The following is a 27,965-nucleotide window of genomic DNA, read 5'->3' as shown; positions in this document are numbered from 1 at the left end:
CACGTTAACGATAGGCACAATGTCTCATATCCATACAGGAAACCATGTTGACTACAGTGCTTCGAAGTACTTTCCTTGTTCTTTGTGCTATGCCAATTAACAACATGCTTTGATACTTCAGGATTTTGTGCACCTCCATGACAGCTATGGAGTTCTACTGAAACTAAAGTTGCATTAGGTTACAGTTGCCTTTGAAGTGTATGCTGGACTTGCTGATAACTGTACTTCTCAAAGTCTCAATATGTGTTACCATATTCAGCAACAGCCAGGGGCAGATTTAAGGGGGGGGGGGGGGGGGGGGGGGGGGGGGCCATACGGCTGTGTTCCCTATGTAAAAACCCTATCGCCTGGACGATGCTGTGCTGCAAAGCACAAAATTTCCTTAAGACCCCCCCCCCCCCCCAGCAGGACAGACCCTTAAATCCGCCCCTGGCAACAGCATATGTGGTGTCATCAAAAGTGACATCGACAACCTTGTGTGTGAAGTCCAGGAAGCAGAAATAAAATAAAGCAACTCTACAAAGCATGTGAAAACAAATGTTGGTGTGGTGCGCAATCAACCTATGTTCTGTTAGCCAAAACGTGTCAGACTTCCCAGCTTAAGAAGCAATCACTAGAATGAAGAGGAAGTGTTGTCGCCGAGAATTGAGGAAGTGTTCCTCATTTAAAGGTAGAATGTTACTGAATGCAAATGGTCCTCAATGGTGGAACATGACATCATGAACTCAGTGTTGATGTCATGTTCATTGATGGGTTTTAACGGGTCAGCTCTTCCCAGCACACAGGGATTCGGTCACTTCGTAACATTCGTTCAACATATCTTCACTAACAATACTAATTAAAGGGTATAACCAGAGTTGACCTTTAACCCAGCAACATGACACCAAACGCAGCTCATTTCAAAGCAGTATACACAATACACAAGATATCACAAACTTCTGTTACACAGAACCAAATATTTTGTACATACTCGTTACTTATACTATCCGGCATTTAAAGTCAAGCAGGTTGCATAAGGCCCAGCATTTCAAAGTTCTCCTCCTGAGGGTACTTGAAAGTTACTTCACACAGCTGAGCTATGTTGCAAATGCTCATAATCAATCCCTACTGGCTGCTGTGACCCATCAATTTGCAACATCATCCCATGATGCACGTTTTCATGTTGCCTCAGCAAATGTGGACGTGAGAACATCTTCGGGCAGCGCACGCACGCATATTTTTCTCCCATGTGCGTCTGAATGTGCCTGTTGAGGTCCCGCTTGTATCCGCAGCTGTACGTGCAAAAGCTGCACCTGAACGGCCGTTCACCAGTGTGCGTTCGCTGATGGTCGAGCATGTTTCCCTTGTGTGCAAACATTTTGTGGCATATCGGACACCCATACGGTTTCTCGCCAGTGTGACAACGTCTGTGCTTTGTCAGGTCCGACTTGTGGCTGAACTTGCGCTCGCAGTGTTCACACGCAAATGGTTTCTCCCCGGTGTGAAAGCGCAAATGTTCATTCAAGTTGTCTTTCCGCGAAAACACCTTAGCACAGATGCTGCACTGATACGGCTGTTCTCCAGTGTGAACACGCTCATGAACGGGAAGCTTCGATCTGTAGGGCGTCGTGTACGTGCAGTATTGGCACTTGAAGCGGTTCCGGTCCGTGGCTTCATAATTCGCTGCATGGAAGAGGAAAGGGGTAGTGAACATTGCTCAATTAAGCTTTATGCAACATGCATTAATGTTTGAAGTTTGAGGTGTTGAAGCTCGTAACCAATAAATGGGAAAGGAGGTGCATGCCCAATGTAAATAGTTACTTTACAGCGGGATGCACCCCTGTTTCGACACCTCTGGTACAACATCCCATTCACATGACAACTTGCTGTCACATTTAGCTATTAATATCAGTCTTCAGGTACGATTGGCGTCCCAGTGGAGGAAGCTTCCACCAATCCTTTTTCCCCGAATTCGTCCTCACGACACTAAGGAAGAAAACGAATAACAATAGTAAGTAACCACGAGGTACACTTGCTCGTACATACTAAACAGACAGGTCCCAGTAACATGAAGAAAGCTGTCAAAGTGAAATGGAACCAGCAAACAACTTCGCTGTTGCTAAGTGGTTGTAAGCTCCCTGTAAGGTTGCTAACATCCTATCAGATGCAAACAGTCACTTGATTGACTTCACCATAAATCTTTACGACCTGGCCATAAGGAAAGCATATGATGAATTGTGTCCGGGAAGAAAGCAACAAACGCATTCTTCACCATAATCCGAGTTCGTAGAGCACTTCAAACATCACATCATTGTATTCGTGTCGCGTACATTTTGCTTGATACATTGTAATATAGAACGAAACGCATCTCGACACCTTTTTAGGTATTATGCAACAATTAAATCCCACGAGAAATATGCAAAACGGGAAAAAACTAGAATCCGAAATCACTTGCAAACGTAGCCATGTTCGCTGGTGGCATAATAGAGCTGCTCTTCTGACGTACACTTGCAGTGCTTGCAGTCTTCAGAGATGGCGCTAGTTACTAGGCGAAATTAGTGTTGGCGAAATCTGAGCGCGAGACGTGGTGAGCAGGGTCGGCAGCAGTTCTAGTCAATACAAGACCTCATTCTCAAACTTTTTTTATGGGCCCATGAACAGCAGTACGCCTTAATAATGATGCACAAACGAAGTGACGCAACTGATTAAAAAATGAAAAAGTGATTCGCAAAAGATACAGACGTTAGGATTAAAAATGTCCACATGCCATCCGCGACGAAGGAGAGAAGCACTGGAAAAATCTGGAATTAAAAAGAGCGCAGAATTACGACGCTTGAATTTACCCTCCTCTTTTGAAAGACTGTATACTCGGTGAAAGTGGAACATTCATGTGTCTTCCGGTATATTTTTGCCGCGTGCTCTTCCTGTCATGAGCAAGATACCATTTATTCGTATGGATTTATACATCTTCCAGAATGTGTATGGATTCATAATCACCTTCTTTCTGAATAACAGACCTTTTTTGCACGTTACGAATATGAGCTTTTCATACGCCACTACCCACCCTCAAAACATCTCGTACTGGGAATGCCGCACACACGTTCTTCTCTGGGGAAATGAATACCGTGTGCCAATATATTCCAAAAATATTTGCCAACCCTCTTGCGTTCTAACCAGTTTAATTTTTTACAACTAAGAGACGCGAAGAATTCACAGTCTGAGGCAGCATGGCCGTGACGTGATAAGAAACTACCGTAGTCTAAAAAGTAATGAAAACGCTGCAATGCATTTCTTTATTAACAGCAGAAATACAAATTACGTTGTCCCCACTGAAGTAGTTCCCTCGTAATGTCACACGTTACTCCCAGTCGTCATAGTATAATGATGGAAGTTTGAAGCAGCTGGGCTGGAACTCCGTTCAGCTGGCTGTCAGGAAGTTTTCGGTGTCACCCTTAGGACTGTTTGTCCTGCAAAAGGTGGTCACTTGTACAAATAACTTGTTGCGTAATGAAACATCCTACAACAACAGCTATACATGAATGATGATGGGATGAGGTGTTCCACCGCAACAATTGCGACATCATACCTCAATGCACGTGAGTTAGATATGGGCGGGGTGGCGATGAAAAAATGATGAGACATACACACACGCTCGCACACATGACAGAAACACCCTGTATGTTTGTTACTTTCTGCATGTTTGCTGTAACGACAGGTTTTACCTTTAAGAGCACCTGTGACAATGATTGAACACATTTTCATCTGAAGAAGGCTGGGGACTCTGCCATTACATGTAAACATCCCCAGCGGCGGGTACAGGATATTTCTGGCGGAGGGTCCGACATATGGCACAGCATGCTACACACATGCTGCGTAATGTCAGTAACTATGTGAACCAGGGTGATCGGACTCGCTCAAAAGAGCGTGACCATATGGAAGCTGCCATCCGTTGGTCATGGAAAGTGTTGCCTTCCGTTGGCAGCTTCATTCCGCTAAATTTGACGTGCTCCTTTTGCTTAATTCATCACTTGCTATCCAAATTTGGCGTACTATGTGCGTATCTCATATGTATTCGTTAAGCAAATAAGCAGTGAATATTTTCCAACTACATCACTTGCTTGTGTGCTGCCGTTCGTTCATCATTATTATCACGAAACTCGACAGACCAGACCATGGAATGGCGGGTGGCTTCGTCCACTAACACTGTCCATGACCAACGGATGGCTGCGCCTGGGCGGTCACGCTCGGGGATAGGAGAATCCCATTGACGGCGCGCCAAGTACGTTCTCTAGAGTCTTCCTATATTAACTCTATGATGTGAACTTTCTCATCAGAAAGGAGGACAGGGTCTCCAAACTGTTTAGGTTTCTTGTCTCTCGGCCCATCGTCCAGGAGGTGTCAACGTCAGCGAAGGACCGTTCTTCCTTCCTCGTGACAGTAATCTCCCAGGATGCAATGCGTGCGCAAGGAGCACTGGGATTTCCTGGAATCGTCTATTGCTAAATGTCTAGTTTAGTCGGTATTCCTCCATGAGCTAAAAAACTATCAAATAAATTCATTGCCCCCCCCCCCCCCGGCTTCATAATCTACTTCTTTATTTTTGTGTGTGTACACGCCTATGTGCGCAAGGGGAAAGAAGGTGAAACCCAATGGCTACACGTATAGTGTTTGCGTTTTCTTATCGATTATGGAATCTGTATCTATGGGGTAGCGGCATGCTTGACACGCACGTGAGAAGGAGGACGGGCACCTGCAGAGTTCTTCGAAGTGATGTTATGTACTCGTCACTATTCACCTCGACAACTGTCGTTGCGTAGTATGCCGCTGATGCGTCAGCCGCACCTGTTGCAAAATCAGCGAGAATAACATTTCGGTGTCGAAATCCTGCGATTCGTTGAAGGATAGGAGGCAAACCTTACTCGACTATATACGTACGAATAGGCGAGGCCCAGTGCGTTAGACTCGTGTCCGCGCATCAGAGTACAAAGGTGGAAAGAAAGAAAAGTTTAGCTGCACACGAGTTGCTTTTCCCTTAAAAGTAAAACAAAAAGAAAAACAAAAAAAAACATGATGGATGAACAGTTCGGGTGCGTAATCACAACTGACACTGTTCCCTCACTGTTCGCTGTTGGCGAGCCATCATAGCTTGCCAAGAAATCATGTTTCCCTGAGGCACTGAGGTACATGAGTAACGCTGCAGTCACGTCACTGTGTTGGGTAGGGCCAAGTAACCTCTATAGAGAGAGGTCGTGTTATTCGAGATTAACGAGTATTAAAGAGTACCAGATTAAAGAGTATCTCGGGACGCGCAAGCCATTCACACACTTCCCATTCCCTCCCATTAATTAATTACTTTAATGGGATAATGTTCACGAAACCCGGAAATTCATTAGAGAACCGCTGCTAGCAAACTTGAGCCAACACGGCCTGTGCTCCGGCGCAATCGAGGGATTCATAAATTTATTTATTTTATATTTGTTCCAGAGAAGATAGAATATCTGAATCGATTCTGGTGTTTCGTCTTTTATTCTTCTGTGACAAACCAATAGAACGCATGTTGTTGTTTTTTTTCCCCACCATAGCGGAGCAGGAAACAAAATCAGAAGGCGTGCCCTACACACATGTTTTTGCTGCACATGTCTGTACAGCTTCCGATAGCGATGCAGCAACCCCGATACCCACACATTGCATTTCCGCGCAACGAAACCCCGCTCAATGACAGGAAACCGCTAACGACACCACACGCGAAAGCGATTGGAGATATGGGATGGGGTAACTTCGTCAATAATCCTGGTGGTTACCGTGGTACAGGGAGAATTCCAATGAAGACTAGTGGGGGATGGCTCGCATGTTTTCTGTGGTGGTTAGTTCTCTTGGACTAGCCAAATCTCAGAGCAAGAGGGATAGCACACCCCTCTCTCTCTTGTGCTACCATCATCTCTCCTCTTCCTCTTTCACCTTCCCCTCTTCTCCCTCCCCTGGGTGCACCGAGCCGCGCCACTCCAGAGCAGGCTGACCGCACCTTCCCCCTACATCACCACACCTACCACACCCACCACCACAACATATTTGAGATATGCTGTAAAAGCAAGGACGCGACACAGCTGAGCAGAACAATGTGGCCGAAATTTCGGGATGATACAATACTCTATGGATACAATGGCATGGACAAGTTCTACGCGGAGCTGCATCTGAACGACAGAGACGAGAAAATCCTGAACTGGGCTCTGCCTCTGAGGCGTGTCTGCATCGTCCGCTATTTATTCTCTCTCTCGATATATATTTTGTTTATCGCTTTTCAAGTTCTTAAGGCTTTTCTCATTATGGCGTGTACCCACCAACTTGCATGCGGTTATGCTCGTTTATCTTCGACATCACCTAGAAAATATTATAATATATATAACCGAAGCCATCTCGCACCCAATCGCCGATGCGACCCACGATAAAGCGCGCTTGTATATAGCTCGAGGATGCAGGTTATGTAATTTGGATAGTTCGTTATTCAGTTGGGTGGCTCTGACAGCTATGAGGAAATAGCTCTGAGCAAGTGTAAAGGCAAATGTACATGTATACGACTGAATATACACGCGGGCGTGGGTTTCCGGCTTTGCGGTAGTAATGCGCTACTTTCGTTGGAAAGTAACTGCCCTGAGGGTGAAACACACAAACAGACGGACACGACTGCCATATTTCTAAATACTGATTTTGTGTTTATCGTTTTGGCTGTTTCACAGCGTTAGTAGCGTAATAGATATTTCTTGCTAATTTTGACGCAGAGTTGGGTTCGTGGAACATCACAGATCTAGGTATTCCATTTTGTTCTGGTAAAGCCCGGTTGCGGCATTGGCTTACGGACCTTATGGGGTCCTAAAGCAGCAGTCGATAGGATTCCCGGTTATGTAAAGAAAGGAAATTTCAATTCAATCTTTATTTCTCTCACTTGGCCACTCTTTCAATTCACTTAGTACAGCAGCAACGAAAAGAGAGAGAACAAAAATTGCATGACAAATAAACAACAGAGCCAAAAGCACTGCAAATAATAATACATTCAAAATACTACATTCAAAGCCAACTAGTAACACAGAAACTAACTCGTGTTTTAAAGGAGACTAATAAGTTGTTGTTTGGTCATTAATGTATTCCGAATATATGGTTGAAAAGTCAAGCAGCCATATATCGTAACGTTTGTCTACCATAGTTTGTTCTGCACCAAGGAGTAATCCATAACTCATTTCGAAGTGAGTATGTACATACCTGTTTGTTTAAGTTGCATAATTCTAAGAATGATGTGTTGCTATGACGAATTCTAACTGAATACGTGAGTGTAAATTTGTAATTATAATACATAGATACGGGAATAATCCTTTAGTAATTAAACAGATCTCTAGTACATGTAAAGAAATGATACAGAGTTCAAGGGGAGAAATGCTTTCCTCATTCCCTCGCCCAGTTGTTTGGCTGAAAGTGAACGATGAAAATAGGCACCCAGGTTAAATCTGCGGGACAAATCTACGGAAACAATGGGGTCGCCTCTTGCACCTCCCTAATTACGCTACGAGGAACCTTGGACCGCATCCGTATACTTAGATAGCTTTAGTTGATAAGTCTTCTTTATCTCCCCATTCCTACGGTTTTTAGCTCCCCGTGATGAGCGCCGTTTTAATTTGCTTCATTTCCTATGAGCCCGAAACAATCGTTAACAATAGCCGTTGGAATGGATCCAATATGGAGACGGAGCTCCCCACAAATCCTTGACAGCCCTTATATGCCCCGGGGCACCACCGCATTCTTACACTCTGTATCACACAAAGATTTGTGCCTGCGGCGATAATATGTTAGGAAATCCGGCGAGATGAACACACATTCTGCGAAAGCGCAACAGGAAATGCGCACTTTATATTCTTATACACATGGCAACATGAAAGGGGAGAGGAAAAATACTACAGCCAGAGTCGCGATTGTATACGGCGTTTGCTGCCGAAGAGGTGGTATATGGGGTGCATCCGTTCGTACTTATTTCCGGTGACACGGAGTAGCAGAGGCCGGCATCCTCGCTAGGGCAGGTTAGGTTGAGGGCCCTCCGCACGCCCGTGAGGCGAGGAAAATTCAGAACAAAGATTAAGATGAGGTGAGGCCGGAAAAATTTTCTGTAAAAAAAAAATGGTTGAGGTGAGGTGAGGGACATTTTTTCACAGAAAAAAAAAAGATGAAGATAAGGTGCGAAAATTTTCACAAGAAAATTGAACTGATGCCCGGTAAGGACATTTTTTCAGAAAAATTATTGAGATAACGCGGGGAAGATTTCCTGAAAAACAACAACAACAACGAAGATTGAGACGAGGTGCATCGTCATTGGGGTGAGAGAGTAGCCCGCCGCGTTCAGTTTTCGCTAAACTTGCACGTACACACCAGCTAGCTTGCCTCATCCTGCTGAAAATGAAACCTGAGCTTGAGCGAACACGGAGGACAAACGGCAAATACTTTTTTGTTCCGCTCCATGTTCGCCCACGCTCAAGCTTCGTCTACTTTTTTTTATCAGCTATGACACACGATGTGCTGAAGAGTCCTTCTGACATTGCTGTCAATGGGGGTGTGATCAGGAACTTTCTAGGCCAACCGGGCATTCGGCGGACTCCGGAGGCGCCAAAACGAAACAAACAAACGTGGTTGGTGGATTCGAAAACTCGATTCGCCGTTTCGGGCACTGGGATTCGGATTCCCGAAACTCGAATCCCTGCCTAGGATTCGAGGATTCGCGGATTCGGTTGGCTCATCCCTAATAAATAATATTGGTCTGCCTCGCATTCCCGCAAGACATCGTCATCCAAGGTGCATAAATAAACATTGTAAAAACTGTCTACAACGCTGCCAGTTTGTCATCGCTACAACATCGGAGATCAAGCCATTAACGCCATATCAAATAAACAAGGCCCGATCGCTAGTCGACGTGACGTAGTCGTCCAGAGGATCATGCGCGACCATGCTTTCAGCAGCCGTAACCATGGAAGCGAGACAACATTAGCCGCGTATGAAGCCATTCGTGGCCATTGGCTTTCTGCAATCCACGACCATCTCTATAATACGTGACCATAACACTCGCCCGTTCGCCTATGGGACTTCCGTCCGCGGCTCGAGACGCCACTTGCCGTACCCAGAAGAGTGCTTGTTGTAGCTCAGCTGTGTGCAATACGAGTGGCCCTTGTGGTCCATTCTTCGTACGGACGTGTTTGTGTATTGTCGGTGGTTCTCTGAGCATGTAGAGCTAAGAGTTCTGAAACTAAATACTCAGAAATGGACTGTGCTCCGAAGCGTGAGGTGGAACGTAAAACTGTAAAACTTGCGCGCTATGTGCTGTACATCGTTCATATCGTTACATGACGACGAGTGGCTCAGCGCGCGCACCGGTGATTCGGCTCGGTGATTACCTCGACAATAATATTTGCAGCTTTTTTATGACTCTCAAACACGTACAGAGGGTAACACAGAAAGAAGCTGGAGCAGCTTAAGACTTTCCACGAGAGCCAAACTCTGTCCAGTAGTAGAGCGTCTGCCTGGCGTGCGGGGGGTGGTTGGTTTGAAACCCACCGTCGGGCACCCACCGGTAAAATGGGTACAGACTGTCGCCCTACCTGACGCTCGGTTCCCCAGGGATGACGTCTGGAGGAAGCCTCGTAAACCCCACAAGCCTAGTTTCGAACAAAACCTGAGCAACACGTTGTAGTCTGACTTCCGTGGTTGTAAACTTGAGGTACAATATGTACTCGTCGTCATGTAACAATATAAACTTGGCAGCAGTACCTTCTTGGGTTGACCCAGTTACCACGCGTTTACGATTGTTAGATGCAAGCGCGTTCACAACTTACGTTTCGCGTGAGAGGCATTCCGTGTGGGCAGTTACAGAAAATATGTGAATGGGACCGTAAGAAGAAACTGTGTGTTCCTGGCAAAGAAATGACTGACACCAGTTACGACGTCCAAAAGAATTTGTTGTATATGCAAGCACTTCAGTTTTGAATCAGCAGTTGCTTGTTTTGTTTTCCTACTTATTGGTCCCTTTTTATTTTTACTTTTATTTTTTTTAATTATTTTTCCCCCTTTTGCGGTCTGCTATTACAGTGCTCTGTTAACCTTCATTATGCTGTCTGGATAGAAGCCACTTTGAGACCGTTTCTTGATTATTGCTTTTCTGCGACACTATACCTTGTGGTGCCTGTTTCTTTGTGTTCCCCTTGCACTCGTGGGAGAGCCAAGGCTGCGTAAACTCCGTGATCACTAACGCCGCCCGTATATTGTCACCTCCTGGAGGCGATGTTGGCCGGTCAACGTCAGGAGAAGATTGGACATCCTGCTTAATGATTGAAGAAAACAACCTCCTCTTACTCCCAGCTTCCGCTGGACGCTGGGAATAAAAATCGAGACGGCAAATTCCAAAATTATTCAGATCATATAAGTAACTCGATGATGATGACCTGCCGAAAAGATGTTCGATATAGAAAGCCACATTCCTTTTCTCTTTCTTTTTTGTCAGCCAAAAATAAAAACCTGTGCTTTCGTTTCAACTACGAACCACAATAGAATACGACACTATTTACTGTTGTAAGCTTTACCTATTGACTTATGTATAATACTTCTGGAACGAGTGCCGTAGAACGAGAGGCAAGTACATATATCGAACCGACAAAGTCAGAGTTCGAGGTAACTGGTTGCAAGTAACTCGTTACTGTAACTAAGTTCCTTTTTTGGTAACTTGTAACTTAACTCGGTACTTTTGCGGTGTGGTAACTTTAAGAGGAACTCGTTCCTTTTTCAGGTAACTTTGCCAAAGTAACTTAAGTTTCAAGTTACTTTTAACTCGCTTTTCACTCACGTCCCCATATTTTCTTTCTTTCTCTCCGGTTCCTTCTTGGGATTTTTCGCCATAAAACGTGATATTCAATCAATGATATTTTGATATTGTATTCAGGAAGTAAGAACCGCTATACCATTGAAATGAAGCTGAACCATTGTGTGCCCACAGGGAGTAAGATGCAAAGCGTTCGAATAAACCTCTACCAGAGGAACGTCATAATGACATTGGTAGACAGACTGAAACCGAAACAAATCGGAAGGAGAGGGCTTGGTTCCACGAACGGGCACTTGTTCGCTGCCTCCCATTGAAACAAAAGCAGGACCGAGGGTCGCGTCCCTTTAAGGAACCATATCGTAATCCCCTCAAGACCGTGGGTTTCGGGCGCGACCTTGTTCACCTCTAGCTTCGAGCGTAGTTTAGTTCTACCAAATTTGTTGGTGCTGTCGAACACTATGTTGTTTGTTTACAAACGTTGCTTACAAACGTTGTTCACAAACGCTCATTTGTTTACAAACAAGAAGAGGTCTATTGTTGGACATAAACGAAAACGATCTAAGCGTGTTACACTCCTCCGCAGGCAACTCAATGTCTGGTTCACACTGTTGCATTTTCATGCGTTACGGATGCGGCGCGACACGGTTGTCATGACAACGAAGCACGACACTCCGAAAAGCACACGCACCGCAGGAGTTGAGCTCGACCGAAGTCCATGCGGTACGGGCTACCTGCGGAGATGCAGCTGACCAATGAGCGAACGCGCTCCGCGCAAGCGCATCACTGCTGTGCTGTCGCGTGCTTCTCCAACATGGCTGCCTCCGGTGAAAGCACGTTGGCAAAACAAGAAGCTCTAATTTCAGAGGTCGAGAAATACCCGTGGCTCTACGACCCACGCCGAGCCGAGTACAGAGATTCATTCAGAGATTCAAAGTTTCGCCGACCACATCACGTTGCCCGTTCATGGCTGCCTGTGGAATGGAGACGTGGTGGAGTGGAGACGTGATTGGTCAACCACAAGCGTTTGACGTATCAAGAACGCATATGTCTGAACAGCGTGTCGTACGACAGCCGCCTCCGCACTGGATCCGCACCGTAACCGCAACGGAGAGAAGTTGTAGTGTGAACCACACATCACTCAACTGCCCACGCGCGCTGCACCTGCGTAATGCTATTTTGTGTCCGAAGTAACTTGGAAGTAACTCGTTCTTTTAAGTAACTCAGTAAGTGCGAGTTACATTTCAGGCTGAAGAACTTCGTAATTAACTTAGTTACATTTTTCATTAACTTGTAACGAGTTCTTTTTGACGGGTAACTTCTCAATCTATGGACAAAGTTACTCAAAATGTACAAGAAAGCAATTTGCCGAAACAACAGACGTTTAAGAGTCCGACTAATCCTGACATCGCTGTGAAAAGTTGATATAATTGTCCGTCTGGATGCATGTTTGGTTCTTAAACAACAGACTAAAATTGTTTTGTACGTTGAACTTTATTAGTTCTCACGGAAGAAAAACCTGCTTCCACAGTAAGAGATCCGTATAAGAAAGTATCGACGGGAATATTTGTGCTAGACAAGCAACAGAACAGCAGCTCTCGTCTGAACTTCTTCTCTATTACGTATGACAGTCGAAAATTCACAGGGGGGGGGGGGTATACATTTATTAAAAGGAAGGGCGAAAATTCAGGAAACCAAATTATTGCTGCATTATTCAAAAGTGTTTTGTATGCGATAAGTTTAGTGCTGCTACCGGCATCTTGAAGGCTTCTCTTTAAGCGAACCACCTAAAATTAGCTTTTCCAACAGCCGTATGTATTAATTGCTGATCTCAACAGAAATCACCCTCAAGTGTAAATCGCAGATATGTGTTACCTTCATGGCGTAGCCAGAAAAATATTTCGGAAGGAGTTCTATGGGGAATCTACACGAGGGAGAAGGACTCCCCTCGTTTCCCTCCCCCCCAGATGCACTACCAAAGGTATGATTTCAGGAGAGGGGCTTGAACCACCTCCCCCGCCCCTCGGCTACGACACTGATTATCTTTAACAGCAGTAGGTATTGCGTCGTTGAGTTTGTATAGGGACCATCGTGGCGTGATTTCTTGCACGTGACTCCCTTTTTTTCTTGTCAGCGTCGCGAAGCAACTGCGGCTATGAGCGGCGTTCAGATGTGGATAGATGAAGAGAGGACAGCAGGAAGGAGTGAGGGTCAGGGGGGTTAGTATGCATCCTGGGCCGACTTCAGGGGGAACTGTGCTGACATTCGTCTGAAATGTCTTCGGGAAACCCGGGGAAAACCTCAGACAGCACTGCCGGTGGTATAGGGTTCGAACCCACTGCCTCCCAGTCTTCACCACAACTTTGGCTACCACCAACGAGCTGGACGCCTTAACCCGCTCGGCCATGCCGCGTGTCATCTTGACACTACTACTATTTACACTACTATGTACAGTATTTTGATACGCTAGTGTTAGCGCCGCGAAACAACTGTGGCTACGGGCGGCGGACAGATGTGGATGGACGGAGTGGATGGAGGAGATGGATAGATGGATGGTGGAGTGTGGGACATCACACTCCTCGTGGCAGTCGTAGACATGTGCCACCTTTCACACGAAGCAAGAACATAACCTATAAGAATTTTTGAATATTCAGTTGACAGTGTTGTGAATTTCATAAAGGAAAAAGGTAAATTATAAGCACGACCCAACGAATATTTGAATGATGAGAAAGGGGAAAAAAAAACAGATCGTGAGGTTGCTGGATTCTGCATCAGCCATTAAACCGGCACCTACTAGTCCTCGGCCTTTAAATACCAAAGGAAGCGAAGTTTCCCTTTCTTTGGCGTCATTGAGCTCAAATGGGCGGCTATATTTTTGGTACCTTATGCACACGTCTTTGCTGTGCGCACGTTTGCATCCGCTTGCTAAAATTGTTTCCGTATACTCGCTAGACACAGCGTGTGAAGTGCGACACGGGATATCCACAGCGCATCAGAGCCCGGTAGGATATCGCTTCCATATCCTGTTATCAGTTCAGGCTCACCAATTCTTCCGTGGTCCCTCCGTGCGCTGAAATCCGTCGGAACAGGATTTGTCACAAGCATGCATGCATGACTTCGGGAGGATTTGAGATTGTCCTGGACCTGTAAAACCGTGTCCGAGCGAAAGTTTTAGAATTTCGGATACTAAATACTTTCGCGTGAGGAGACAATGTGATAAGTTATTTGAATATATACACTTGTCGAGATTTCAATGCAGCGCTTTTGAGCGGGAAGCCTGAGGCATGGTGTGACGTGTTAGACTTACACGTGCAATATATACTTTTGAGGTGCCTGCATCGTAATGATTATTATTGAGCTCCTCGACCAGCTGAAACTTGACTATACGACCTTTGACCGGAAATCTTTTGATTTCTAGTCATACGAACATTTTCTTGTGTGTGCGCATATGTTTGTGTGTGTGTATGTACCGAGCGCCGCGAACACTGGCGGGTAATGTTCTTTTAACATGGGGTATCGAGTCAGTCTTCGCAAGCCAGCTGGCAACACTGAACGTCTTTCTACTACGCCGTTAGCTGTTCTTTACGTCGTTCCCGCTCAGCCGGCGAAGAAAGGCGTTGCGAGGGTATTATTCACGTTCGCATTGTACACGTTGATGAGCACCACTACTGAGACAAATATAGCACGCGTGCGTGCCATTGATGTCAGCGAAAGTGTTATATGACCAAATTCTCTGGCTGTAGAATGTTAGATGCTTCTATGGTGTCAATGCCGTTTTTAGCATTACCTCGACAATAATATTTGCAGCTTTTTTATGACTCTCAAACACGTACAGAGGGTAACGCAGAAAGAAGCTGGAGCAGCTTAGGACTTTCCACGAGAGCCAAACTTCGCATTCCATCAAATATTTATGATGACGAGTAAGTCAACATATAGCCAGAAACGTGCCAACGACAAAATAATGCTAACGAATTAATCAACTGCAAAAGCTTGTAAATCCGCGTTATCTATAATATTTCTTTTTACGTCATTGCGTACGACTTAACGTGTCTAAAATACGGAAGGACACATTGAAAAAAAAAAAAAAAAACATCGTACTAGAAATTTCGGTTTCCCAAAGTGTTTCGCAACTGAATCGGCTGATATGCAATGCACGCGCGCAAGAAAATATATATAGTTACATAAAAATATTTCTCGACGAGCACATCAAAGCACAACTAAATATATGTATTAAAGACTGGAGGATGGGATCATACGCAATGCTTCACAGCATCGCATTCCGAAATTCGTCACTAAAAATTTACAAAAGAATATTCTACAGTGTTTCACATAACACATTGAAAAATTCTACTAAGAAATCTACATGTCTGAGAATTATGCTGTCAACGGTATTTATCTTCAGCGAAGTTTCGCCACGATTTACGACCACTCTGATTTTTTTGTTTTTTGTTTTTTTGCAACACATTAGCCCAGCGTATGTCACACTGTTTTCTCTCTTTTTTTTTTGTTCGTTTTTGCCAGAAACCCTTATTTAATTTTTTTTTTTTTTTTTTTACTCCCATTCTACTACAGGATACCTTCCCTACTACAATAGTAATGGCCGAAAAAGGGGGGAAACCTTGCTCTTTGAGATGCGCAAACTGTCTACCGCCATTAGTGAGATTTAGTATATCGTACGCTGGTCGCCTTTCGTGATTCTGCGAAATGCGCAAAGTCAACACAAGAAACCATGAAAACGGTGACCCGCCTATTCCCGTTTCCGTCCACTGTCCTGGTTTTTCCACTGTCGTGTCAGATAACGGCGTCGTTATCCGCAGAAGTACGGAAATGGAAACTGAAAGGGCATGTCCATTGCCCTTCTTTGGCCGCTTTTTGACGGAGAACAGGCGGTGGCCGACAGCATGCGCATCACGAAGCTATAACGAAACAACGCTTTCCGCAATCTTGTGTTTCTTCTTCTTCTTCTTTCTTTCTTTTTTTTTTTTTTTTTAACGGGACGTATGTCATAACGAAATTCGGTAGGTGCGACACGCGCTTTCTGTTTCTGCCGAAAAACAAACAAAAACGTTACGTTCGCCCGTCGAACTTTATTATTACTAGTTATCTATTTCTTTATTTCATCACTGAGTGACAGGGACCAGTTACAAAAAGCCACCGTCCGTAGCTTGATGAGGTCACTGGTCCCAGTACAGTAGCAGCATCATGAGTACATAAATCACATACTACACAGGAAAATACAGTTATTACTTCGAAACAACAAAAAACATGTCACTAAAATATTTTACAATGACACATTTTGGGGGGCCCTGAGCAGTTCCATATCAGCTCTATTCAAAAGTTGAGGAAGCGTCTTTCTTTTTATTTCCATGTTTTCCCCCTTTCTTTATCTTTAATAAACATATTCCCCCCCCCCCCATTTTAGCGCCGCGAAGCAACTGTGGCTGTGAGCGGCGTACAGACGTGGACAGATGGAGGGAGGACAGCAGGAAAGAGTGGGGGTCTGCTGAATCACTTGTGCATCGTATGATATGTTCTGCACCTCCTCACAGTCCATTCGTGTTTGCTACGGGACGGATAACAGTGCAGATTTGACAACAGATTTGCAATTTCAAGAAATGCCGCATATAGTGATTGCCAGACCGAGCATAGTTTATAATCGCAGATCCGACATACATAGATAAGCTTATATTTTTAAAATAACACAGTTGTGCAGTAGAATGGCAAGCCTTCCACGATACCGAGAAACCTTTAATTTTAAAAATATCGTTTAAAGCACCTTTGCCTGCCATACAGAAAGCAATATGCGAGAGTACAAAAGGGCATAATACCTGTGCAATAATAATAAGTGCCATACCTTTTTTGGAACTAAATGCTTGTGACTGCAAGTGATCCCTATACTGCAGAAGATACATGGGAACGTTCAAACCAATGTGATTTTGCCAACTCATTGATTTGAAAATATAACACAAGTGGACGTAACAGGTTCAACAAGATCGACCTGCTCCTGAAAAATAGGAGAGTGTAATGTAACAATCTTGTTCTTCGGTTGAAAGAATACAACTTTAGTCTTGCGTATATTAATTTCTAACATGTTTCTTTTTACTTCGGAGTTCAATTCAGAAAATTCAATTTCTTGCGACAGAAAATTGATCAAAGTGGTCGCGAGTCGTTAAGAAACTTCGCTGAAGGTAAATACCGTTGGCCCCACAATTTTCGGACAAGTAGATTTTTTGACAGACTTGCAAGTTAGGTGAAATACCCTGTATAATCTAATTAATTGTGTGATCGTTCTGGTAAACTGTCCGTAGAGTTGTGCGTACAAAAATATGCATGTGGCTATCAACGCATGATCAATGTTCATATCAATACTCATATCCATATCATATCAGTATTCGCATAAATTGAACGTGTATCGAAACACACGCACGAATGGGGGAAAATGCTGATTATGTGAAAATGTTGACCGCCATTATTACTGATCCATTGCCACAGAGTTGGCGTTATAATTGATTAGATTACTCAAGTACATTACAGTTCTATTATGACAGCGCGGTAGTCAAGAAGTTCCACATGACGTACAGGTGCATGGGTTCTTCCGACATCAATCAACTACAAAATATCTATCGTAATTATGTCAATTGATTACTTGAGCTGATTTGAGGCTGACCTAATCAAGAACCACTTCCCAAATGTTGAGCGCTCCCATCAACTCCTTCGCTTGCGGTGAAGGTTCTCCTTGTTCTGGATTTCCCTGCATATTACATCCGCTCGACAGAATATACCTATATGGTGCGATGATCTAAACACTGGAACTTCTCTGTGCGAGGCCTGCTGTGATAGTCTCAGGGCTCGGACGTTTAGCGGTTTAGTTGTTTGTTATCCAGTTTAATATTTACGCGTGTTTTCTACCATTCACGGATATCTTGCCTATCGCATTTCCTGTTTGCAGTTCGTTTCTTCATTTCTTTCAGTTTTTCTTCAACTTCATTTCTTTTTGTGAGCACAGATATCTAATTATTATCAGTAAAAAACAAAGTGAGAAATCATTAATATAATTAACGTACGATAATCGTCACATCATATTGAGTATGGCGAATATCATCATTGCTTTGTTGCTAAAAAAGTAACTAAGTTACAGATACAGTTTCCCTGCAAAAATAGCAACTAGTTATGGTTACAGTTACCATGTTAAGGATACTGCGTATGAGATGCCAAAATATGGAATTCCTGTTTGGGAGAAATATTGCCGTATAGTACTTGAATAACTTATACGTATAGTTACACAGTTACATTTTCCAGTTACCTTTGTCGAAAACGGTAAGCAGTTACAGTAACAAGTTGCTTTCAAAGAAAAGTAACTAGCTACTTTAACTAGTTACTGCAAAAAGTCACTAGATACAGCAAGCTACTTGTAGATTGCTCTCACTCGGACCCCACTACTGCACTACTGCATCCAATCCTCCGATGCGAAGTCGCTTACCAAACATGTTTGGAGCATCTTCCCTTTCCTAAGGAAAATTATACAGTCATGAATTCAGATACTCTCGCCATTGACCCGTATTTTTCATGTACCCACCAGTTTCGGTATTTTTATTCGTGAATGATCAGTGGCGCCACCCCGATGAACTGCTACGCGTCGATAATATTTGTGGAGGCCAAGGCTGCGGAGCAGCACGCCTTGCGCGAGTGGTGAACGTCTTTAACATATTTTATAAAATAAAGCCTCTTGCGCTCTTACCTCTGAGGCAAACGTTGAGAACTCATTCTGAATGCTTCGTGGCGTCACACCGTTTCGGCATTAGCTTTATTCCACCTGCAACATTTGGAACATCTCACCGTGGCAAGGCCCGTGCTGCATCAAGGTATGTCAGTCATCTAAAGCTCATATTACAATTACTGCACGGCTAGATTTCTTTTCTGGATCACTTATCCTCTGTATCGATATGGGGTGTATGGTCATCAAACTTTCTCCCTTTTTCGAATTTTGTCCCTTTACCTTGTTTATGCACAGTGTTCTGCATTTGAAGCACCTAACTGATACTCGTCCAGCTGGTGACAAAGACCGTAGCAGTTCACAAAAAGCAGCAAAACGCCGCATTCACGCTCACGTCTGAGTTGATTGTGGAGGATTCCGCAGACTGAAAACAACACCTCGAGAATGACGTATGATGCTGCTTACGCACGTGCTTCGGGTAACAGAAAAATGCTAGCAGACGATATTTGAGGAAAGGGGTGTTTACCCAATGCTACTGAACTCACTTGAAAGTATTCACGATTGCTCAAGGCAGGATTACAGTAATCGTTTACGGGCGTGTGTAGCATTCTTAATTACGTTTGTAAATAAGAAAGCTGTTTCGCAAACGTGTCGTAAAAGGGAAAACGTAAGGAGTTCGAGACTGCTGGCTCTAGCACAGTGCTTTTTAGGGTGGTGCGCAAACTGTGTTTGGTGCTGTGTGCAAAGAAGGGTTTTGCTTGCCGTCTTTTGACGAATCTTTTCTGGAGTCCCGCGTTTCCATATCATCGTTCTGGTGCACTTTGTCCGTCCTATCTGCTACTGACTGATACTCCGTCGAAGTGAGAGAATGATGATACGAGTCGCCCGGAAGAGTGTTTGAAGAAACGTGGAAGTGTGTGCTTGCGCCAGTGCGTTGCCGTTCACTACCACGTTGGGTTTGTTGGCATCCAACAAAGGCGCGTTGTGAGTATGCCATCTTTTGAGCGTATCTCCCGTATCTCTCCTTCTCTCGCCAAGCTGACTTCCACTGTCCAGTGCCCGTAATATCTTGCGCCAGACAACGAGAGTGGAGTATACAACATGTGTTAAGTATTTGGCCGCAGCTTATTCCCCGTCTAAGTTGCTCCGGAAATATCCTCGCTGATTGTGTGAAACTTCATCCAATGTCTGATAGGGCTGTGCGATTGCTATTCTGTTAGCGGAAGACTAGAGCCAATTAGCCCTGCCTCGAACAATGCAGTGGAAGCAAAGATGAAATTTGTGCCTCTTGTTTTGAGTCGTACGCGTTATGTGAATTTTTCTTGCGGACCTGGACCGTGAGTGTTAGCATCTTCGCGGGGTCTCATGTTCGCGATGAATCAGTTGAGCGCGTCACGTTGTCTGGCAGGGTCTGAATAATGTCAGGAGTGACAGCTAACTACCTACACGAGACAAGTTTTTGGGGCACAGCTGTGCAGTGCAGTGCACCATGCAATCACCCAGTTTAGTTTCGTTTTCTTTTTTGTGTCGTTTTTGCGATAATACATCGCAAGCGCAAATTATTGCATTTTATATGTGATTACTCAGGCTGATGTAAAAAAAAATAAAAAAACCTCTCTTCGTTTATGATTAGAGAATACACTTCGCTGCTATTTTATGCGCCAGTTTTGAGTTTCCAAGAAAATTCGCTTTTTTATCAGTGTGGTTACAGTGGAGCAGAAGTGTACTGTATCTTAGTTGCTTTAATACTCTCCATCTGAGTATCCAGCCAGTGGTCAATATTCCATGCTGTACAAACATGAGCAAAATGGGAATGGCAGTAGCCTTAGGGATTATTGAAGTCTCGAGCTGTCAGAATTGGGGGAACTTTTGCTTGTCTCACCACAAGTGTTTGTTCAGTTTGATAGCTTTCGTCCAAGGACCATGATGAAAATCCTGGGCCTTCATTTTTGCTGTCCCACAAATTGGCCAAATCCCACACATTCTTGGTGGTTTGCCACACTATCATGCTCCCTTCAGGGGCAATGAAATATCTTGGAGTGTCAGGGTCAAGGTTCGTTCGAGTGAGATGAAGTGATGTAGGGGGGTCTGCTGGATGCGTCAGAATTTATCAAGCCTTGATAATTTTGTGTCCCCCATGACTGGATTCCAGTGCTCTAGCAGTTAGACATGTAGCATCAGTAATGTACTTTCATTTTAATAAGTAGCAGGACCTGTTTTATTCAAGCTTAGAAAGACCATGGTTTGATGACTTATACGCTTCTGGTCCATCCTCCAAAATATTCTACCAACACTTGTGTTAAATGTTTAAATTCATATTTTGATTCTGTAGCTGGTGCTTTTGCACTTGCACACGTAAAGTTTGAGCATTTGGGCATTTTTGAGGTTAAAGGGGCCGTAAACAGGCCACCAAACCTTTCTGAAATAATGATACCCCATGAAAGAACGCAGGTCATAATGCCCAAATATACATTTCGTTCGGCTCGTGACAGCTCATTGATCCATATAACGTCACATGGCTACGTAGCATTTTGCCGTCCAATCGGGGGGCCGAGCTGCGCACATGACGTTTCAAATTACCAGCCAATAAACATACCTCGTTATCAGCTGTGAGTCGGAGCGCTCAGTTTGTTTGTGTGAAATGACGTTTTGCGTTCCGTGGTTCCGAAATTCAACGTCATGACATCTTCAACATCTCCGGCTGGCGCAAACGTCAACAGTTGGACTGCTATCACATGACGCGATTTGAACCCGGGTTCCTCCCAGTCAGGACGTGACATGGCCAGCACGCTATCCACTGTACCACGCGAGCTGGTGACGCGATGCAGCGTGGCTCAAACCAAAGTACGGCAGCCCAGTTGTCGGAACCATCCGGTCGGAACCATGTTCCATCTCGTACCTACCTTAGATTCCGGAACTGTAGTCCCGGATATTCATTCGCGCTCGTGGTGTGCTGCGTGCTACTGCCCAGAAAACGTAGTGCGCGTATGATACCTAATTTTAAGGCGTTTCTTTTTCAGTTCGAGGCTGTAACTGTTTAGATTTTGAATAGAAGAGGATTCACGTTCATCTAGTCCAATTCCGCATTTGAAATAAAATCATACGTGGAACACTCGAATGTAATTGGTGAGGAAAGCGCTACGTCAAAATGGGGGGGGGACGTAAAGCTAGAGCGCGGGGCGGAGCTAAAATGTGAAAGAGTGCAGTGAATATTTCATCCGTATGCAAGCGCCTTTTGTGTTTGAGCGTTCGTAATTGCAAGGAGTTTTCACTGCATAAGTTTCAATAATATAACACAAAGAAATGTGCACCTTTTGTACCTGTTTACGGCCCCTTTAAGAACACTAAATTATGCCTGTGTACCAAAGTGTCTATTGAACTGCTCAGTTGTATCTAACAGGTACCAGAATCGAGCTGTTCAGTGCGGCATGTTGTTTCCATTTTTCTATGAAGCTATGCATACATAGATATAGATAACGTGACATATCCAGTATTGTAACAGCTTCTTCCCGTAAGTAAAACTACGAAAGTGCGACTGAGAATACTTGGCTCTAAGATTATGTCATAAGATCGCTGAACGGCAAACTAGATAAGCAGTGCAATACTATCGTCATAAATGATATGATCATCAACACTGGCTGTATCATAAGTTATTGCTTTTTGCTCTGTTCTCACATTAAACGGGAAAGTAATGACAATGGAGCTTTTGTTGTGTATCAATATTATGTTGATGGTGTACCTGTACGATAAATTGTACGAAGTTTTGGCTACAACGCAATTTAAATGTAACTAGAGGGTGTAACAGCTGCTCAACATGAAACTAAATGAAACGCGACATTAGTTCAATCCAATATCGAATCTTTCCACTTCATTAGAGCTGTTGTGTCTAAGCATATGTGTCTAAGTTTGCTGTCAAAACTTGTTGACACTCTGCCTGTCACACAGTTTCTATTTTCGTGTCCCTCACCCGAAGGAATGCAGAGTTGCATGGATCATGGCCCTGTAGCCGTGAAACAAGTGGGTGTGCTTGCCAAACATGCCCCTTGACCTGTTTGGCTATGTAAATCATTCAGGAAAAGTGTTCCGCTTGCAAATACATCCTCTCATACATTTTTTATTTTTATTTTTTCTTGCCTGTGGGCCGTCAGAGTTTTTCAGTTTCTCTCTGGCTATTTATGAGTATCAGCTTAACTTCCTTCTGCTTTGTTTCTTCTTATTCCAAAAAGGGGAGAGCACAAACGACAGCAGACAACACTGACAAGCTCAAACTAATCGTGTTCTCGTTCTCTGTTAATGAGACGAGACTTTCGTGCAGAAGGCTGCACTTCTTCAGGTCCCGCAGAAGTGACCTGAAGAAGTGCAGCCTTCTGCATGTAAGTCTCGTCTAATTAAAATTTAGGTGTTCCGGTAAATAACCGGTAAATAAATAAATAAGTGCAACTTGCATATGTCATGCATGGAAATCCGGTGCAAAACATATTCATCTTGTAGAGGCTTGCAGTAGGTAAACTCAGTGGTCTAACCAAGAAAGAGAGTGCCTTTAAAAAATCATTTGTGATATATTTCTTCAAAGAAGCATGAAGCTCTTACTGATTAATTTTCTTCCAACCTTTGTGAGAAGAAAACAGTTCTATTTGCTGCATCACTGTTTTCTTGTCGATTTGATGTTCATATGTGAAATTGTTTGACATTGTCTTATTTCTCTATCAAACTTGTGGAAGCTTTTATCAAAAGAAGTGATAAAGCTGTGCCGCCTAGAATTTGAAAGCAAGATTGATTGTAATGCCTTGCTTTTCGTTCTTGTCTTGTCTGTTGCAGGTCTCACTTGGATGCTGGACATCTCTACGTGCCAGATGGGCTTTGTTCAGTGTCAGAACATTCTAGATAAAATTCATTGTGGCTCTGCACGCTGTCAGACCTGTCTTATATTTTGATAATAGCATATAATGCGAGTCTATGCAGTGTAGTTTCGGCACCAGGCCTGTGAAACTGTAGATTTCTCCCACTTTGTCTCTTAAATATGATTGCCTCTTCTCTATTTATGTTTGCTTACACGTATGCCTTGGCCTTCTAACTTTTACTGCAGAGTAATATAAGTAAATCTTTATAATCCTAGAGGTGAGCACTTTATTTTACAGAAAATAATCATTACATATTTTACTGACGTGAATGACTGACTTAGCATGGCTTGTTTTATGTAAATTTGAGTCGTCAACGACGCGTTGACAACGGCCGGACCGTGTCTAGTCTAACACAAGCCACTGCAAAGAAGCAACCTACGGTACGCAGTGCCTTTGCATCTGTTTTGAAGTCAGATTTAGGGTGAAGCCCCAACGTTGGCTAGTCATGCTCTCCGTGCTTTACCTTGACCTTTCAAGCTAATGCAATGGAAGGATAAATGTAGAAGAAACTTAGGTTGACTTAGGTGAAAGCAGAGCCACACTGAATTACTTCAAACTAGTCATTCATGCAGCACTAGAGGGACACACTGTGCCCTTCTCGAGGGCTGTGAGCAACTGGAAGCTGCTGTGAACTAAAAAATACTACCGTGAAGTCACAAAGAGGCCATCATGCCTTGCTGCAATACAGGACGCAAATGTCGGCTCATGCTCATGTTTGGCATGACGACCGCCTTCTTCCTGGTTGAAATCATCGTGGGATATGTCACCAACTCGATGGCACTTGTTGCAGACTCATTTCACATGTTGTCAGATGTCATATCTTTGGTGATAGCATTTTTGTCTATCAAGGTAAGTGTTTAATTAGCAGTCATCAGTGGTTCCACTTCTGACTATTCAGTTAAAACTTTCATGGACTTGTGTATTTACACCTAAAGTGTGCAAGTACTCATGTTGTTTCATTTTGGCTCAGATAGTAGAGAAAAAGGAAAGAGAAAGAAAATATATAACTAGAAGCAATTCTGTGGAAATAGCAAACTTAGTCTTTTTAGTCATTCCAACAAGGCAGCTCCATTTAAAGTTTTGCATAAAGGGACAGACAAACTTGAACAGCCGTTTATTAGTTCTGTTTGTTTAAAGCTCAGTGGACTGTGGCAGGATTCTTTTTTCTTTCTTTCCTGCCTCTCCTTTGCTTAGTGTGAGGATTTTCATTGTTTTATTTTTTTGCTCAAAATTATTAAGTATGCCGCCACTGTTGGTATTCTTACTCCTTGTTTGACAAGTATGGCCTTCAAGAGAGGGGACTGCCATAATAAATGTGCATGATTACAAGTTCTCTTAGTTCAGTCTTGAAACAAACAATACCGTATTTACTCGCATAATTTGCGCATTTTTTCTCCCAAAAAAAGTCGAAAAAGTTAAGGGGGGTGCAAATTGTGCGGGAACGTTCGTTACAATATTCAAACGACACAAAATTTCAAAATTTTAGCATGCAGGTAATATAGGCTCTCTGTAGAGCTGATATTGACGGTATCACTGCATTGCACAGGCGCGAAAGAAGCACCCAAATACCATGCAACTGCTGACAGCCGGGAGGCAAAATGCCTTCCCGCTACCGCTCACATACCGTGAAATACGGCGAGACGCTGCTGGAAGGCGCCGCTAGTCGCATTTCACAACTGAAAGCACGCTATGTTTGCCAACTTTGTCATGTTGTGCTGTAAGGTTTGTCCAGCGTTTCTTTCCGCGTTGTGTAGTTCGAGTAACAGTATCGTCCATCATGTCAGTGGACCATCACTCGAAAGCGTGCGCAAATCAAGCAAAAGCACCGCAGTAACTTTGGTAGCACTGACGGCGTTGCGAAAAGTCATCGCCATGGTCACTGAGACGCATGTGCCAGATATCCGCGTGCGAAAACGTGGGTGCACAAAGTACGCGATTTTTTCTTTTCTTGTCATTTTTAGTGCTAAACGAGGGGTGCGCAAAATACGCGGGTAAATACGGTACCTTGTTTTTGTCCACTTATGAGAGTGCTCTACAGAAATTGCTCAACAGATATCTTGTTGCATTGTAATCTTCATTGAGTCCCCTGCATGATTATATTTGCTTATTTGAACATGTCTCACTGGTCGATGTTTTAACGACAGATGTCGCCTAAAAAGTGGTCAAAAAACACCTTCGGCTGGGCCCGCGCAGAGGTGTTGGGAGCCCTGGTGAATGCAGTATTCCTCGTGGCACTCTGTTTCTCCATCCTTGTGGAATCCCTCAAGAGGTTCTACAAGCCCGAAGTGATTGATGAGCCTGAGCTCATCCTCTACGTTGGCATTTCTGGTCTTATCGTCAACCTCATTGGCCTCTTCCTTTTTAGGGGTGTGTACTTCTTTCTCCATACCAATGATTGTTTGGTGAAACAAATATTTGTTTCCTTAGCACAGTGGTTCTCAATCAGCTTTCCGCAAATGGAACTTGAGAGAGTACCAAGACTCGCTTTCAGCTAGCCTCAGTATATAATAATTTGCTACTCGCTTGACATCTAGTTTGCCTGACCCACTTCTACACAGTTGCGTCCATCACTGTGTAGTAGCAGGTTCCTTGAAGCTGTGCATGTGTGATCTTGGGTTCCTTCGAATACCACGATTTGAGAACCGCTGCCGTAGCATATTCTGTGCTGTAACTACACACTTGTCTTGCCACATATGAATAATTAAAGCCTGAAGTTTTCGGGAAACATTTGTCTCTAAATTCGGGGGGTAAAAATTTGGCAAATAAACATGTGCACTAAATTCATGCGAATTCGGGTGAAAAACTTCCAGTATGCTAAATTCGGGGAGAAATTTGGCTCAGTTACTCATACTAACTGTGGTGGTTTGGCACAAGTGGCGCTGTCACTGCATTTGCTGCCAAACAAGCAAGTTAGTGCATTCCTGCAGACATCCCAGTGAGAGCAATTTGCCGGGTAAAAATCGGGTTTCACCCTAAAGAGGCAACCTTCAGTTCGGGGTGCAAATTCGGGGAAGAATCGGGTAAAACTATAAAACTTGAGGCCCTATGGATAATGCAGTCGCTTGTGTCTGACATTAGATGTGGCCCATTTGTACGCGATGAATTAGCAAATTTAAGGATGGTGTTTCCCACCTACCAGCACTTCTACTGTACTCCTAAGTAAGGAAGAGAGATTGCCAGGCCCCTGCTTGTTTGGACATACACGTCAGTGCTGCATTAAACTATGTTTGCAAGCATAGAATGTACTCTGCAGTGACCTGTGCTTAGTTCACTAGATTTGCACTACTTCTTCACGGGCAATCCTTAATCAGCAATTTACAGTGCTGGACAAAAGTTCACTTAACAGTCACCGGCGCCCTCCTTCCTCAGAATGACGCGCTATCAGCGAATGGTACCGTGTGGACTTGCAAACAGGTGACTGGGTTACCTAGGCACATGTCTGTAAGTTCGTATGGTCCCATTCGCTGCTAACTTGTCACTCGAAGAAGGAATGTGCCAGAGCATGTTCCGTAAACTTTTGTCCAGCACTGTACCATTTAATGACATGTGTCTACAGGGTGTCCCAGAAAACGTGTCATTGAACTATAATAAAAAAACTACACCACCTAGAATCATGCGGTCAACAGCATTTGTTCTTATTAGGTTTTTGCCACCTCCTATTGTGAATGTCATGTACTCCAAGTTTAATTATGTAAATATTTGCGAACTGAACTCGGAAATTTGCCAAGTAAAGGTCACTTTTTTACCCCACCAATATGCAGAGCGTTCCGAATTCACTCAAATTCATGATAATTGACAGTGATATTAACGAGCTATCCCATTGGAAAAAATAGTCTAATATCATGCTTTTCGGGGCACCGGACCATAACGCGCGATGACTTTTTGAGCGCAATCGCTCTCAGTGCGACGAAAGAGGTTCCGAAGCCAGCCCACAAAGTGATAGTAGAAAAAGTAACAGTTCCTAAAATTGGGAGAAGGAAAGCATTATCCCAGCGAAAGTCGGACGTGATAAGCCGTGCCTGTTTTATCTCTTTCTGCGATGTCGGGGAGGGCTGGGTTTCCAACCTCCTTTCGTCGGACAGACAAAGGTTGCGCTGAAAAATTCATCATGCGCTATTCTGTGCGACCTTCGTAGAGCATGATGTTCGGCTATTTTTTCCGATGGGATAGCTCCTGAATACCCCTGTCAATTATCATTAATTTGACTAAATTAGACACGCTCTTCACATTGGTGGGGTAAAAAAGTGACCTTTACTAGGCAAATTTCCGACTTAAGCTCGCAAAAATTTACATAATTAAACTTGGAGTACATGACATTCACATGTGAGGTGGCAAAAACCTAATAAGAACAAATGCCATTGACCGCATGACTCTAGGTGGTGTAGTTTTTTTTATTATAATTCAATGACACGTTTTCTGGGACACCCTGTATGTTCTATTTCAGTGTGATAATATGTGCTACCACGTCTGAGAACCATTTTTCATTCATCCTTTTTCCATTCTGAGCAAATCCACGTTCTTTTTCTTCGTT

General features: G+C 43.8%; 2 protein-coding genes across 4 annotated transcripts in view; one reads left to right on the top strand and one right to left on the bottom strand.

Moving 5' to 3' along the window:
- Positions 1-921: 921 nt before the first annotated feature.
- On the bottom strand, positions 922-10,983 carry LOC135395638 (zinc finger protein 501-like). Its single transcript, XM_064626734.1, has 3 exons — positions 10,962-10,983; positions 10,180-10,521; positions 922-1,662 (listed from the first exon to the last, which is right to left on the bottom strand). The coding sequence occupies exons 1-3, from the start codon at positions 10,981-10,983 to the stop codon at positions 1,064-1,066; spliced, it is 963 nt and encodes a 320-aa protein (XP_064482804.1). The 3' UTR covers positions 922-1,063.
- Positions 10,984-13,788: 2,805 nt separating this feature from the next.
- The window catches only part of LOC135394231 (proton-coupled zinc antiporter SLC30A1-like), a 29,104-nt gene continuing 14,927 nt past the window's right edge, over positions 13,789-27,965 (top strand). The window contains exons 1-3 of one of the 3 annotated variants that reach the window (XM_064624868.1): positions 13,789-13,821; positions 23,352-24,283; positions 25,579-25,801. In XM_064624868.1, coding sequence (XP_064480938.1) covers positions 24,104-24,283; positions 25,579-25,801 — 403 coding nt within the window. In that variant the 5' untranslated portion in view covers positions 13,789-13,821; positions 23,352-24,103. Of the gene's footprint in view, positions 13,822-18,462; positions 18,682-19,168; positions 19,518-23,351; positions 24,284-25,578; positions 25,802-27,965 lie in introns of those variants that run through there. The other 2 variants (XM_064624867.1, XM_064624866.1) reach the window with 2 other exon arrangements.

This window comes from Ornithodoros turicata, chromosome 5 (genome assembly GCF_037126465.1).
Source record: "Ornithodoros turicata isolate Travis chromosome 5, ASM3712646v1, whole genome shotgun sequence".
NCBI lineage: Eukaryota > Metazoa > Arthropoda > Arachnida > Ixodida > Argasidae > Ornithodoros > Ornithodoros turicata.
This window is presented reverse-complemented; position numbering and strand designations above follow the sequence as displayed.